Raw genomic sequence first — 14,514 nt, 5'->3', positions numbered from 1 at the left:
CCCCAAAAGATCTCTGTATTTTTTTTCCTGCCACGTACATGCTTTTTAAAACAATAGAATAACTGTTTATGCTCCGTATGCTCAAGAATGACGCATTTATGGCTGTAAAGCATAAAAATTCCCCTTTAAAAAGATTGATTGGTCTCTCATACTTACTGCAACATGGTTAACGCATTGCAGACTAACTTGCTTTTTTTGAAACGTCGTCTTTCCTCTTTATTTCAAGGTAAAAAAAAAAAAGGTGGAAATTATTGAGATCTTCTCCAGGAAGGGAGTTTATGCGCCCTAACAGGTGCCAGATATTGTTTCTGTAGAGGATGAAAAACGCGGGTCAGCCTCTCAGTAATCACTGCAGTCAGGGGGAGAAACCTCAAGCATGGTAGCTGTGAACATTTCCATGTGTTGTTATGGCTGTGGAACGTAGCGGGTTTTTATTGGAGACATGTGTTCAACTTGTGCCCTCTGACTTTAAATAGTCGGATAGCAGCGCAGCACTCCATTATCTAATGTCGATTCCTCAATATCGTCTTAATCTGCTCTCGTTTTGGTCCTGTTCAAAATAGATTTTTTTTTTTTTTTTACAAAACTCACCTTAATAAACCAAATGTTCTGGTGTCATTGTTGGTCCTGGTGAATGGTTTTGTCTCTCTATTTTCAGATACTGAGCCGCCGTTCATTGACAGGTGTAGGTCGCCCCCAACAGTCCAGGCCACAAACACAGAAGCAGCCGTCGACTGGGAAGTCCCGCAGTTTTCAGATAACTCAGGTATGTCTGCTCAGCTCTTCTATTTGAGCTTTCCTCTGCTCCGCTCTGCTCCGCCGACCGTCTCCGCTGATTATGGTTGAGCAGGATCTTTTCCAATGAGTGACTGGAAAATGTGAATCAGGAAAAAGCTGCGTCTGTGAATAAAGAGTGGAGACAGTGGATATTTCTGTCTGTGTTTAGGAGAAAGAAAGAGAATAGGATTGAGGGAATTGATGAAGTGGTTGTAGTGCCTGCTAATGTCGTTAATGTTAAAACAGACGGAGACAGTGGAGAGACACAGGTGTTTTTGCAATGAAAAACGTTATTCAGAGGGAGTGTGTCCTCATTCCATCCATTTTTCACGCAGTCATTTGTATAATTAAGCGAACATACCCAGTGCTGTACTGCCTTCGAATTCTATTCTCAATTTTAAAGTTTATTTTTACATCATTGCAACTTTGTTACACAATGTGATTGTAAATAATCCTCTGAGGCAAAGCTTAGGTTTTAACAGAGGTGAATGGAGTTTCCAAAAATTTCACTGAAGTAAAAGTAGCACTACTTCAACATGGACAGAATTTCTAGGCGCAGTAAAGGTGTTGAGGGGATCCGTTTTGGTGGCCTTAGGATCGCATCTCTGCTTTTTGTGAATAATGTGGTCCTGTTGGCTTCTTCAGGTCGTGATCTGCAGCTCTCGCTGCTCTCGCTGCAGCCGGGATGGGGATCAGTGCCTCCAAATCCGAGGCCATGGTCTTGAGCCGGAAAAGGGTAGAGTGCCTTCTCCGGGTCGGGGAAGGGTGGGGGGGGGGGTGGGGGGGTGCTGCCCCAAGTGGAGGAGTTCAAGTATCTCGGGATCTTGTTCACGAATGAGGGAAGAAGGGAGCAGGAGAGACAAAGTATTTAGTAAAAAGGCAACTCAAGTACTGAGTAACTGATCCTTTAATATTTAAAAATGACATCAACAGCAGGACCAAAATGTAAAGTTGTATGAAAATTTTGATATTTTAAAGATCAAAAGGAATATAATTCATAATTACACAAACAAAATCAAGCAAAAGAAACGTTTTAAATTTTTCAAATCAATTTATTTCAATATAAAACTTATGAAACTTTAACAAAAACTGCAGGTGTGTTTGATGAATGTTTGGTTAAAACTAGCTTGTTCTTCATTTAATGAAGTTAGTCACAGTGGGAAAAGTCTCCAGAAATTTTACTCAAGAGTATTAATACTCTTACTTGAATACAATAAAAGTTTCAGGAATTACAAAATTACTCAAGTAAAAGTAAAAAGTATATTGTTGCAAAACTACTTCTAAACTAAAATCTTTTCAAGTTATTCAAGCAAATCTAACTAGCTACAGAGCATTTGAATTGGTATCAAAGTGTATTTTGTTAGTTATGACAAATTAAAAATACCAATTAAAAACATGTAAATTCAAGAGAAGATAATTGAGAAGAGTAGTGAAATTACTAAAAAAAAAAACACATGCTGTGGTTTTTTTTTTGTAGCAGACTCACTGATGCCATGATTAGGACTCAGAAGCATAAACAGTGATTGCAGTGATGATTTCCTGCAGGTATTTAATTAGGACGACTGTGCTGCAGGGCCCACCCATTGTCCTTATCCACTAACCATGCATGGTGGGGGCTGGCTGCCTGTCTCCAACACTCACTGAGCAAGAGGCAGGATACACCCACACAGCTCGCCAGTCTCTAACATATACAGTCATGGGAAAATAAAGTCTGCATTACAGTCCATGTTATGGGAAAAGATGTTCACAATGCTGCTATGGTAGTTAGAATCCCCCTTTAACTCTTTATGATCTAATTTTCAAATCTCCGCTTGGATATTTTTGCTTATCTTAATTGTACGCAGTCCTTTAAATGTCCTGTGAGTAAATATATTTGCCCATTTATCCATAACTGGAACTTTCAATATCTAGCAAGTTATTTTCGCAATTTACCATCTATTAAAAGAGCACCCCTCAGATTAATTTCTCTCCCTGCTAAGGCGGGAATGAAATTACCGTAATTATCCGAGATTGGCTGGAAAGCCCAACGTCTCCCCTTTCAGAAACCATTGGAATTTTTCAGATGGCACAAAGTGTGGCAAAAACACACTTTGCACTTTGCTGGATCATCAGCGCTCCTTTCAGTCTGGAAGGGATAATATGGATCATTCTCAGAACTTGTTTTCTTTCTCGTAATTATGTTGGAGTTTTAGTCAAATCTTATGCAATGTTTCAATAGTTTATCGAAGTTTTTGGACATCTGTAATTGCATTGATGTCTGGATTTTGATCAAACCATTGCAACGTCTTAATTGTTTTCTTTTTCAGCGATTCTGTTCTGTGGTTTGGATAATGTCTCTCTTTCATGACTCAACTTTTCACTGTTGGACATTTGACTCGAGAATACTTTGACTTACAGAGGAGTTCATGTTGGATTCAGTGACTGATGGGTTCTCAGGTTCTAAAGCTGCAAACAAGCCCAAATCATTCCTCTGTACCACCATGTTTCATTGTTCCTATGAGGTATTTTTTCCAGATTGGTCTCCTCAGTGTAAAGCAGTGGTTCCCAAAGATTTTCTGGGCTCCCCTATGGATTACAATACAATCCCCTCCAAAAAAGAAAAAAAAATCAACTGGGCCCACACATCGTTCAACCAGACATAAACTTGTACACATATTTTGTTTTCAAACTCCACTGAGGTTTATTTCACACTTCAGGTTGCAACAAAACACACTACAAACCATCTTTACAGTTTTTGCGTAACTGTTTTTTTTTGTTCATTCATCCATACCACTTCCCGTGCCTCCCCCCGCCCCCTGCAATGGCACGACGCCACCTCCAGGGGGCGCGCCCCACACTTTGGGAACCATTACTGCAAACAAGGAAATAATTTTGAGTTTTTTCCACTCGTGGGAGGACCAGCAGCTGTTCTAAATGGTTTCAACTCGCAAACATTGTTCTCATTGACTTTGAAATTGTTTGGAAATAGCTTTATAAGACTTCGCACAATGCTGAGCAGCAACGAATGATTCTCTAAGGTCACTGCCAAAGTCTTTCTGTCTTTACATTGTGTTAGCAAAACACCTTTTCATTCTCCAAACTAGCAAACTACATAAACTACTGCTTTAAAGAAGTGGTTGCAGTCACTGATGATCAGGTTCTGCTTTGTAGGTCATTAGTAGAACATGATTTCCTCTTTCCCTCTTAAATATTATCGAAGCATTAAAGGTGGACTTGGTTATTTCCATGACTGCACTGACAGTCATAAAAATTTTTCCTTTTTCCCATGACTGTAGTTCAGACCATGTGTGCACATATTTCATAGGTTAGTCAAGCCTGATATGCTTATGTGGAAATAAAACATGTAGGAAAACAAAGGCCTTCACAGAGCCTGTATTTTTTTATACCTTTATCATTGCATTTTTATGCAAGCATACAGATAAGTTTTTAACACAGAGAGAGATTGCATTGAAATTCGCTTGTGTTTAAAGTAGCATCTTCTTGTTGCCCTTCCTTCTCAACTCAAACTGTTTTGCAAACTATAGAAATGCATCTAAAAATGATCATGGGAAATACTATGCTAAACTGTGAGATGGTCTATGTTGGGAACACAAAGTTGACTTTTAAAAGAACAGTTAACCTGGGAAAATATAGCTACAGCTATATTTTACAACAATAAAATACCGTTAAGCTTGTCTTTTGTGTGAAGGTTTGAAAAATTTTACCTTTGAGCTTAGAGGCGAAGGAAATATTTTTGACAGCTTTTAGGAAACAAGCCTGGTTTACACGTAACAGGATCTGGATCGAGTAGCTTGAGTGAAAACACACATAGCGATAGTAGATCTAGAGGTTGCTATGTATGAGCAGAAAGTTAATGATAAAATAGCTTTTTGTATTTCCAAGACTGTATTTTTGGTATCCTGTTTTTTTATCTCTGAAGTGATTTTGACTTACTGTTTAATTTTTCATTGTCTTGTTGGCACCAGACATCTTCTAAAGATTTTTCATTGATGTAGAAGTTGTTTTTTGTTGCGTATTTGTATAAATCATACATATACGATAAACCCGGTCCATGTTACTGCACTCCTCACAGGTCAGTGTCCTGCATGTTTTCTCAGCATGTCCTCAGGTTCTGCATAGTCCTGGTAATAATCCATTCATTTGTTTTAGAGTTTAACAATAGCAAAATCTAAAACAGCGTCCCCTTGAGGGCTGACTTTGGACGCTTCAAATTGTGCCTCGACAGACGCTCAAAACGCGTTTGGTGTGAACGTACCATAATTAGCCAATGTTGTGTCTGCTTTCTAATGTCTATGTTGAAAACTGTCTGGGCTGACAGAGTTTTCCGAAGTAGGGATGGGAGAGGGATCTATTTGGAAATGTTTGGAGAAACTGAAGTCCCCAGTAAATTAGTTGCAGACAAGTAAAGGCAGTTATTGATGTTTGAACACGACAGTATAAAGTTACGCATCTCAAGGTTGGTATATTGAACATACAAGAAGATCCTGTTAACTTCATTTCATAGCTGTGTTTCTAAAAACTGTTAGTGAGTGACAAAACGATCGGTTTCATACACAGCACTTTAAAATAAATGATCCAGATGTTCTCTTAAAAAGCCGAGTGCTAGGCTGGACACCTGCTGTTGTTATGATGATCTAATAAACAATCTGTTCAGACTAATCTTCCAGCAGAGCAGTGCTTGAAGGCCAGTCTAGCAAACAGACTAAATATTGGACGCTTTCTCTTGGCGCTGCAGCTGTTCCAAAACAGCTTGACTTCACTAACTCCGACTCTCTATTTGCACATCATTAGCACCAAAGCGCTCTCATAAGTTAATGAACACAGAGCCCCAAACCTAACATCCCACTCACAAACAACTCAAAGTAATCACTTCCCACCTGTCTGCGGAGGTGTGTCCCCATCAAACGACCTCAATAACACACACACACACACCCCCACACACACACACACCCCTGCACAGTAATAACAGACTGCTCCTGCTGCGGCCGGTCCGGGTCCACACGACGTCAGCGCAGCGCTGCTTCTACGTCAGTGTTTTGTTTTTCCAGGCCCACACCCTGATGCCAACTCTATTTATAGTCAAGACTCGTTAGGCGCACACATACAAACACACGCACTAAAAGTAAACATAAAGGGAGACTCCAGACGCATGCCAGTCCCTCTGGAACGATATTTGCCGCTGTTAATGGAGGAGGTGGACTGGAGTCAAGTGAAAGGCAAATCCCTCACTTTTCTCAATGCATTCTGTGTCTCTCGCTCTTACAGATGTGCTCATTGTTCTTTTTGTTCCCACAGCCTGTTTCTGGCCTGCAGACAAACCTCGAAGCATCACACACCAGCACACAACTCCCAACACAGCGTTATGCTTCAGCTCCTACTTTCTAACAACCTTTATGCATTTACATTCTTTAAGACCTTCAGACAGATGCAATGTATTTGTATAAAGCTCTATAGTCTACCTGCAAGAGTGACTCACTACCTCCAGATGACAATCTAATCCCAAGCCTGCCCTCTACAGGACATGAAGAAAAGCACTTTTAATGCAGAGTAACTTAAAGTAATGCAGCTTCTGCTTGTGTAGTTTGAACAGTTGGGTTGATTTTTGATTTTTATTTGAATATATTATGATTACAGTGATTCAGTATTGGTTTATTGCACTGTTTTTTTGCTCTATAGGTGGTCGCCTCACTGTGACCAGTAGCCATAGACTGGGCTCGCTGTTCCCAGTAGGAGAGACTGTGGTCCAGTACACTGCAACGGATACAGCAGGAAACAGCCGCGTCTGCAACCTCACAATAACTGTGCAAGGTGTGAATAAAAAATCTATTTTATTCTATGGCAATTTTTTTTTCCTTTTTGAATTACATTTCTTTAAATTAAAATTATAGTGTTGCACCATATATTGTATTTTTAGGTAATATCTAAATATTAACAGGGAGGCAAACATTTATTACTCTAAAAAAATAAAACAAAACGAGAGTATATTTAAAGTGTTCCTGTTTCCCAGGCCTACCTGTTGAAAGTATATAAGTGCATCTCAATAAATTAGAAACTCATTAAAATGTTAAATTATTCAGGAATCCAAGTATACATATGAAATATGACAACATAGGTATTCATTACACATACAGAGTAGATTTTATGGCTTACAGCTGTTGAAAACTCAAAAATTAGATAATTTATTACACAGGATTAATAAAAAACATTTAATACAGAAACAAACTCCTGCTGGAAAGTGTCCAAGGACTTTGAGGCGGTCCTATCCTGTTTAGCCCTCTGGGAAAACAACCCACACTGCCCCCGCTTTGCCGCCGCTGCTCACTGAAATAAATGTTTCTTAAATTTCAAATCCAATGAGGTAGCATCTCATCTCTATTTTTTATGTTGGATTTAAGTAATTAATGGCATTCTTTGTCTTGTCCAGGGTCTACTTGTGAGCAGCCGTATGTCCCAGTGAATGGAGAGTTCATCTGCTCTGAAGAAGAGGAGGGGGTTAATTGTACTCTTCAGTGTAAAGAAGGCTATAGCTTTGCTCAAGATGCAGTGCAGAGCTACTTCTGTGCCTACAATGGTGTTTGGGAGCCGGCATACTCTTCAGACAGACCAGACTGCTCCTGTGAGTGCAGCTCATGCTGAACTGTCTGTACATTTTACAGACTGCCAATTTGTATACTAAGATACTGAGACATCTGGAACATTTTATGAATGGTAAAATGATAGTATGACCTTTACTTTATCTAATTCCAAGAAGGATGGAGTAGGGTTTTGAACCGACAACCTGAGATACTGCGGCTCTAGTTTATGATCAATTTGCATTCAATGGGGTAAAATATCACATTCCGCCTTTTTTCTCTGTTTCAGTGAACCGCATAGCTAACAATGGGTATAAGCCCTTTGAGATGTTGTTTAAAGCATCTCGATGCGACGATGCAGACCTGGTCAAGTCGTTTGCTGGTCATTTTAATGCCAAACTGGGAAGCATGGTGAGGACCAGTACTCACACACACTCAGAAATACACACACAGCACGATTAACCATGTTTTCCTTTTCTCTGTAGCTTCCCTCTATTTGTAGCAGTGATGAAATCACCTGCAAGCTGGAGGTCATGTCCCAGGGTCACTGTCTGGAGTACAACTATGACTATGAGAATGGATTTTCAATTGGTAGGCGTCTATTGATGTTCTTACTCAAAACAAAACATCTAACCTTCAGTTTAAGTGAAGCACTATCAGCCGATTGTTGTTTTTTTCCCCCTCACAAACAGCACCAGGAGGATGGGCCAACAACTGGGGCTCTCAGGGTGCGCAGGACTATGCCTACTTTGAGTCAGGCTTTGCCACAGGCACCCGACAGCTCCCAAGTCGGCAGCAAGATGGCAGCGTGAGGCAGCGCTCCAAGAGGCACAGGAAGATCAGAGGTCCAACCAAAGACCACAAGATCCAAATTTATTTCAACATCACAGGTACAACAACATTCTGTGTGTTTAAGGAAACTGTAAGACATAATTTTGAATTTGATTGCAAAATCTGTAAGCAAAAGCAAGCGTAACGTCCCCTACACAAAAGAATAGACAGGATTATAACATCATGGCGCATGTCGGCGTGATGGTTTTGAGCATAAACAAATCTTATTGCTAATCATTTTGGTGGAGACCAGTGTGCACCACAGAATAGGACAGCAGAAGCGTACACACCTCCAAATTACGCAAACATGCTGGTTGCTAAGCAATACTCATAAATATGTCTGCATTTAAAGGTTTAGTTCAAAATATTTCTGTTGTCAATGCACTAATCTTTGGCCGTTCTCCCAGCAAGCATCCCTTTGCCTCTGTCGAGAAATGACTCAGTCGAAGTGGCAAATCAGAAGAGGCTTCTGCGAACGCTCGAGCAGCTCACCAATCGCTTGAAACGAACGCTGGCAAAGCAGCCACTGTCCAGCTACCACGTCTCCTCAGAGATGATCATTTCTGATCCCAAATCGCTGGAGAGCAAAAAGGCCTCATTGTTCTGCAGGCCAGGCTCAGTGCTCAAAGGCAGAATGTGTGGTAAGCTTGACGGAAGAATATTCTGACTTAAATTAATTATATTTTATGCACACTACATTTACAGCATGACTAATAGTGTGGTGCAAGATTTATATGTTCCAGGAAATCGCTAAGTGTGAGCTTTCTTTTTGCAGTCCAATGTCCAGTGGGTACGTATTTTTCTCTGGAGCATAACGAGTGTGAGAGCTGCTGGCTGGGGTCCTACCAAGACCAGGAAGGTCAACTGGAATGCAAGTCCTGCCCTGAGGGAACATCTACAGCCTATCTGCACTCCCGCAGCATCACCGAGTGCAAAGGTGTGTTTGAGAAAAGACGTCAGGCTTTTCATTGTCAATCAGCATTTTGGCCATCAATTAGGAGTAAAATGATTTGTTTGTTCTCGCAAATAAAAGTAAAGCTTTTTCTGGTTTGTTGATGGTGTCGTGTGTGTCTGCAGGGCAATGTAAACCTGGCAGCCACTCGCTGAATGGACTGGAGATCTGCGAGTCCTGCCCACTGGGTCACTTCCAGCCTGGTTATGGTGCCAGGAAATGTTTAGTCTGTTCTGGTGGAACCTCCACAGTCACCAGAGGAGCAGTGGATGAGACAGAGTGTGGAGGTGATGCAGTCTAATAATGCTGGCACACTATGTAGCTCTATCATCTTCACTTCTTTAGAGTTTGACTTGATTTCTGCCTTAAATATGGATGGATTACTGGTAATTTAGCAAATTTTATAAAACTATCCTGACAAAACACGTTTTTTTTATCATAAACTAAGTTTTTTATATAAACATTAGGCTTCAGTTTGGATTTTTCTCACTAAATGCTGCCATCTGATCATCTTAGACATTTTTTAATCATTCTGAATTACTTTGTTCTCTCTCGTTTTCCTCTTCCCCCTTGCAGTTCCCTGCATGGCAGGTCATTTTTCCCGCACTGGTCTGGTACCCTGCTACCCGTGTCCAAGGGATTACTACCAACCCGATCACGGACGCTCGTACTGCCTCTCCTGCCCCTTCTATGGGACCACCACAATAACCGGGGCGTCCAGCATACAGCGCTGCTCCAGTGAGTCTTTCTGGCATGAAACGGTTTTGGTAAACAAATGACTGAACTTGATCTTGTCAGGTTATGTAGGGAGTCTTTCTACCATCTTTATTGGTAGAAGGTGAGGACCTTCAAAAAACCAGATGCTTTATCTTGCGCTGATTTTGACTGAAGTCAGCGCTTCCTGATTGATCCTTAAGCCACTGTGTAACTACTTTGTCAGTAATCTTAGTATCATTGTTCATTTCTAAGGCCCATCTATTCCCACGCTTCAATTCCCAGGCTCATGTCTTGAGTGACTTCTTCAATCTATTTTGTGACGCACACTAAAATGTCTCCAGAATTTAAGATGTGCCTGAGAGATTTTGCAATTGTAATCTCAGTTTTGCAGTAATGGCACGAATAGGAGAGTAGCTAGAGTCTCTTACCAACCTCAGACAGCATCATCACAAAGTCTTCTGGTTTTGTTCTGGAGTTGATTTTCACATTTCAAACAAAAACACGTTCACTTCTGGGACACAGAAGCCGTCTGCTTCCTGAACAGAACGACGGCTTGATGCTGCTGATCTTTGCATATATAAGTGTTTGAGCAGATGGCACCTTCAGGCATCTGGAAGTGAACCAGACTAGTTTGCCTCCACTTTCCTCTTCCTGATAGCTCGACTGATTTCTTTTTTCTTCCCCATCTTGTCTCAAAAGGACAGGTGTGCCACTGGTAAACTCTGATATTGTCTTAACTTGTCAGGAGCCTTCAAAGCCATGACATCATCATCTTGGTTTTACCAAATAGTTTAAGATTATATTATTCTTAGTGTGTATATAGATCATAATTTGAAAAGAAAAACCAGATAAGATAAATCCAGAAAATTAAAGTGATTTTCGTGGGTTAACCGTATTGTACAGTGTTAGGCTGACATGTGAGTTATATTAACTCTTTGTAGAAAGAGCCAAGTTACGTCAATGTTGCTGTAAAGGAACTGCTTTGTGTCAGCCTTTCCCATGTAAAACACCACTTGTGTGGTGGCTGATCTGTCTCTTGACAGCTCAATCCAATTGGAAACAGGATTACTGAGCAGGATCAGGGGACGTGGTAATAATAAGGTTTTTATTGCTGTGAAGCAATAGAAAATAAACCGCACTGCATGCCTAAGTGCAAAAACGAACAGTGGTTACAGTAAAGCGCCAGTTATGAATTTAAACACAGACCTTTTTCCTGCTCGTCTGCCAGTCTTCCTGCTAATGGCAAGGTTTTTTTAACGATGGTTTTGTAGTTTTCTGCATTAATTTGACTTCATGTAGTGAGAAGGAGTTGATCACAGACAGCGAATACAGTGGCGACTTGCAGTAAATTCGGCATTGACTTTTGGCCCCTCTTCAATTAGTTTTATTGCCCTCCACCAAAATCTGAAACCTCCCACTGCGGCTTTTTGTACAGACTTCTCTCTGCTTACATTTTGCGTTCTCTGGTTGTCATTGTCAGGTTTTAGCTCAAGCTTTCTCGCTAAGGAGGAGAGCGTAACTCCTGCTCCAGAAGTGGAGGTCATTGAGGACTACCAAGTCAGCAGTCAGGTAATTATTGATCAAAATAAAAATCTGCTTTCCCTCTGTCTCTTGTCTTGCCACTGTGAAATGAAAACATTGAGGACATTTTGTTTATCATCTATTCCTGTCATGTCTCAAAACCCTCTTGGAACGTGTTAAATTTAGCTTCAACTTCCTGTATTGCTACAAAATACAACGTGTATAGATGTTAAAACCTGCTTTACTCTAAGAATAAATAATATTTTAAAACTTTAGAAATATGTTGTGCATCCCTGCAAAAACACAAAATATAAATATAATTGTCAGTTACATAAAAGATTATTTGACAGCGTGTGCATAAGACTGACATCACACGACCATAAACATGACATAACACCTTCAGGAATGAAGTGTCCTTCGGTAAATAATGACACCTATAATGCCATTTATGTTGGCCATTTTAATGGACTTTGTATTAAAAGTGTCATTATTTACCGAATGACACTTCATGACAACAGTCGTAAACATTCATAAAGACTTCTTCATGTTCATGACAGGTTGTTATATCATGTTTATGACAGTATTATGCCACTCTTATGCACACCCCGTCAAATAAAGTGTTAGCCTTTTGTCTAGCTTCTAATCTTAGAGGACTTGAAATAGACAAAACTAACTTACAAGTAACTTTTCAGCAAGATATATATATGAGGTTGTTTGAAGTCAATAATTCCTTAAGATTATATTAGTTATAAGTGAAATAATCTGCCAGTGGAACAAGACATTTTCCCATATTATAAGTTAAAATATCTTGTTCTAGCACCCAGAGAGCTGCTTCTGGCTCTAGATCGGCTCTGTACAAATTATCCACAGGTGATCAAATACTTTGCCTCTAAATTTATCATCATTATTAGAACTTGCCTGAAAAATAAGAAGTAATTGAGAAACAGAACCATAAATATTCCTTAAATTAAATCATTTCTTCAGGTTTTCCATGAGTGCTTCCTGAATCCCTGTCAAAATAAGGGGACATGTGAAGAGGTTGGAGCGGGATACGTCTGCACCTGCATGCCTGGATTCACAGGTAAATAAATAAATAGCACTCATTAGATATCAGATGTCGCCGCTGTACGCCACTGCTATGATGCCGCTGACATTTCTCCCTCAGGTGCAAAGTGTGAGGTCGACATAAACGAGTGTGACTCTGCCCCCTGCCAGAATGGAGGCCTGTGTAGGGATGGGATGGGGGACTTCCAGTGTCAATGCAAACCTGGCTTTTTAGGTATAGACTCTGTCAAACAAAACAATAAAAAGAGCCTTTAGTGATACTTGGAAGGTTATGAAAGGCTTTCTGTTTGTCTGATTTAGGCTCCCTGTGTGAGGGTCAGGTGAACGAGTGCCTCTCCTCCCCGTGTCTAAATGAAGGGCTGTGTGTGGACGAGGTCAATATGTTCTCCTGCAGCTGTGCTGAGGGCTTCACAGGTTAGTCCTAAACAGGCATTAATGGCAATCAGCTGGACTTCACTTCCAGTTCATCATAACATTTATAAAAAATCTGCTAAAAATCTTTTTCAGTTTTAACAAACGAAAGCTGCACTTTTCTGTTCATCAGACAGTCTGATAGATGTTTGAACTAATTCATACTGGGTGTTAGTGACAGTTTCTGATTCATGAGCAACATTGAAAAGTGAGGACACAACAGATAACATGTGAACATGAACATGTTTTCTGCTGTTTGTATACATTTGTAGTTAATAAGGAGTTGGCTCCCCATACTTGCAGTTGAGAACAGGGAGCCTCTTTTACGCCCTTTGTGTGAAAATGCACTGCATGTTATCAAATTTAAAGCACATGTGTTAAACTCAAGGCTGGGGGGCCAAATCTGGTCCACTGTAATTTTCTTTGTGGTCCTTCAAACTCCAGAGGGAAACATGAAAAGAGGCTTCAACATAGCAGCTGTGTGCCTAAAGATTATTTTAAAAACCAAATCAAAGCAGCTGTTATCAGCATACTGCCAAATTAGGTCAAATAGATTCTCCAGTTTCTTGTGATTCTGTGATATATTTTTTTATAAATGTAAAAACAGCAGATTTCTGCATATTTTTTTTATTTTTTGCTAAATTTATAATTGGAGATTTATTTCAAATTTTGGTCAAAAACGTTGGGTTTAATGATGCCAACGCCGACCTGTAGGTGGCAGGAATTCTTACTTCTATTACTTTGCTGCCTCAGCTGGACATAATGTCAACTTACAGTCTGTCATCGATGTGGAGAGTAACAAATAGTCACATTTACCATCAGACGTAAGAGCAAATATTACAGAATTCTTTGCAAATATTTCTAAATTGGCACCACAAAATCTTAGATTTTTATTGCAAAAAGAATTCAAAAAAACATTTCGAGGGAGTGAGCATGATAAGATTGAACAGATGTCAATCTTATTTAATTTTAAGAACTTATCAAAGGCAGAGACAGCTATTTATTAATATTTTAAGAGTTTGTTAATAGGTTTTATCAACACATTCTGACACACTGGAGAACGGTCATGATCTCGATGTGGCCAAAAATAAAAATGAGTTTGACACTCCTTACGTAGAGGAACTTTCTAACATTCCTGTTAAATTTCCACAGGTTCTCTCTGTGAGCTCGAAATCAACGAGTGTCTGTCCAGCCCGTGTTTGAACGGAGGAGTGTGTGAAGACTTGACAGGAGACTACAGCTGCAACTGCGCCGTTGGATTCTCTGGGGATCGCTGTGAGATCAACATTGACGAATGCTACAGCTCCCCTTGTCTCAATGGAGGCTCCTGCATAGATGATGTCAATAGTTTCAGGTAAAAAAAAAAAAAAAAAAGGTCATGATAGTAGCTAAGTGCTTGCATGCGTCTGTGCTAACAAAAACTAAGAAGGACCAGAGTTTTAAAAACTGTTGAGCATCCTTATCGCCCGTCCAGGTGTGAGTGTGTGGAGGGCTTTCGAGGCAGGCTGTGTGAGGTGGATGTGGACGAGTGCAACCCGAACCCCTGCGTGAACGGAGCCAGCTGCTTTGACGGTCTGGGCTCCTACACCTGCCGCTGCCTCCCGGGGTTCAACGGATCCAGGTGTGAGACAGGTACTACTGTATAGGACAGATGCCACAACACCATGG

General features: G+C 40.4%; 1 protein-coding gene across 2 annotated transcripts in view; it reads left to right on the top strand.

Annotated features, from left to right (window-relative positions):
- The window catches only part of svep1 (sushi, von Willebrand factor type A, EGF and pentraxin domain containing 1), a 101,661-nt gene that overhangs the window by 66,307 nt on the left and 20,840 nt on the right, over positions 1-14,514 (top strand). For both annotated transcript variants that reach the window (XM_032584336.1, XM_032584334.1), the window contains exons 10-25: positions 659-766; positions 6,454-6,585; positions 7,202-7,393; positions 7,639-7,760; positions 7,835-7,940; positions 8,042-8,239; positions 8,588-8,821; positions 8,956-9,117; positions 9,258-9,419; positions 9,709-9,870; positions 11,330-11,418; positions 12,355-12,451; positions 12,536-12,649; positions 12,736-12,849; positions 13,999-14,200; positions 14,321-14,478. In XM_032584336.1, the coding sequence (XP_032440227.1) occupies positions 659-766; positions 6,454-6,585; positions 7,202-7,393; positions 7,639-7,760; positions 7,835-7,940; positions 8,042-8,239; positions 8,588-8,821; positions 8,956-9,117; positions 9,258-9,419; positions 9,709-9,870; positions 11,330-11,418; positions 12,355-12,451; positions 12,536-12,649; positions 12,736-12,849; positions 13,999-14,200; positions 14,321-14,478 (2,352 nt within the window). The remainder of the gene's footprint in view (positions 1-658; positions 767-6,453; positions 6,586-7,201; positions 7,394-7,638; positions 7,761-7,834; positions 7,941-8,041; positions 8,240-8,587; positions 8,822-8,955; positions 9,118-9,257; positions 9,420-9,708; positions 9,871-11,329; positions 11,419-12,354; positions 12,452-12,535; positions 12,650-12,735; positions 12,850-13,998; positions 14,201-14,320; positions 14,479-14,514) is intronic.

The sequence above is a fragment of the Xiphophorus hellerii genome, chromosome 14 (genome assembly GCF_003331165.1).
Source record: "Xiphophorus hellerii strain 12219 chromosome 14, Xiphophorus_hellerii-4.1, whole genome shotgun sequence".
In the NCBI taxonomy this organism is placed as follows: domain Eukaryota; kingdom Metazoa; phylum Chordata; class Actinopteri; order Cyprinodontiformes; family Poeciliidae; genus Xiphophorus; species Xiphophorus hellerii.
Note: the sequence above shows the minus strand (reverse complement) of the source record. Positions and strands in the feature narration are given on the sequence as shown.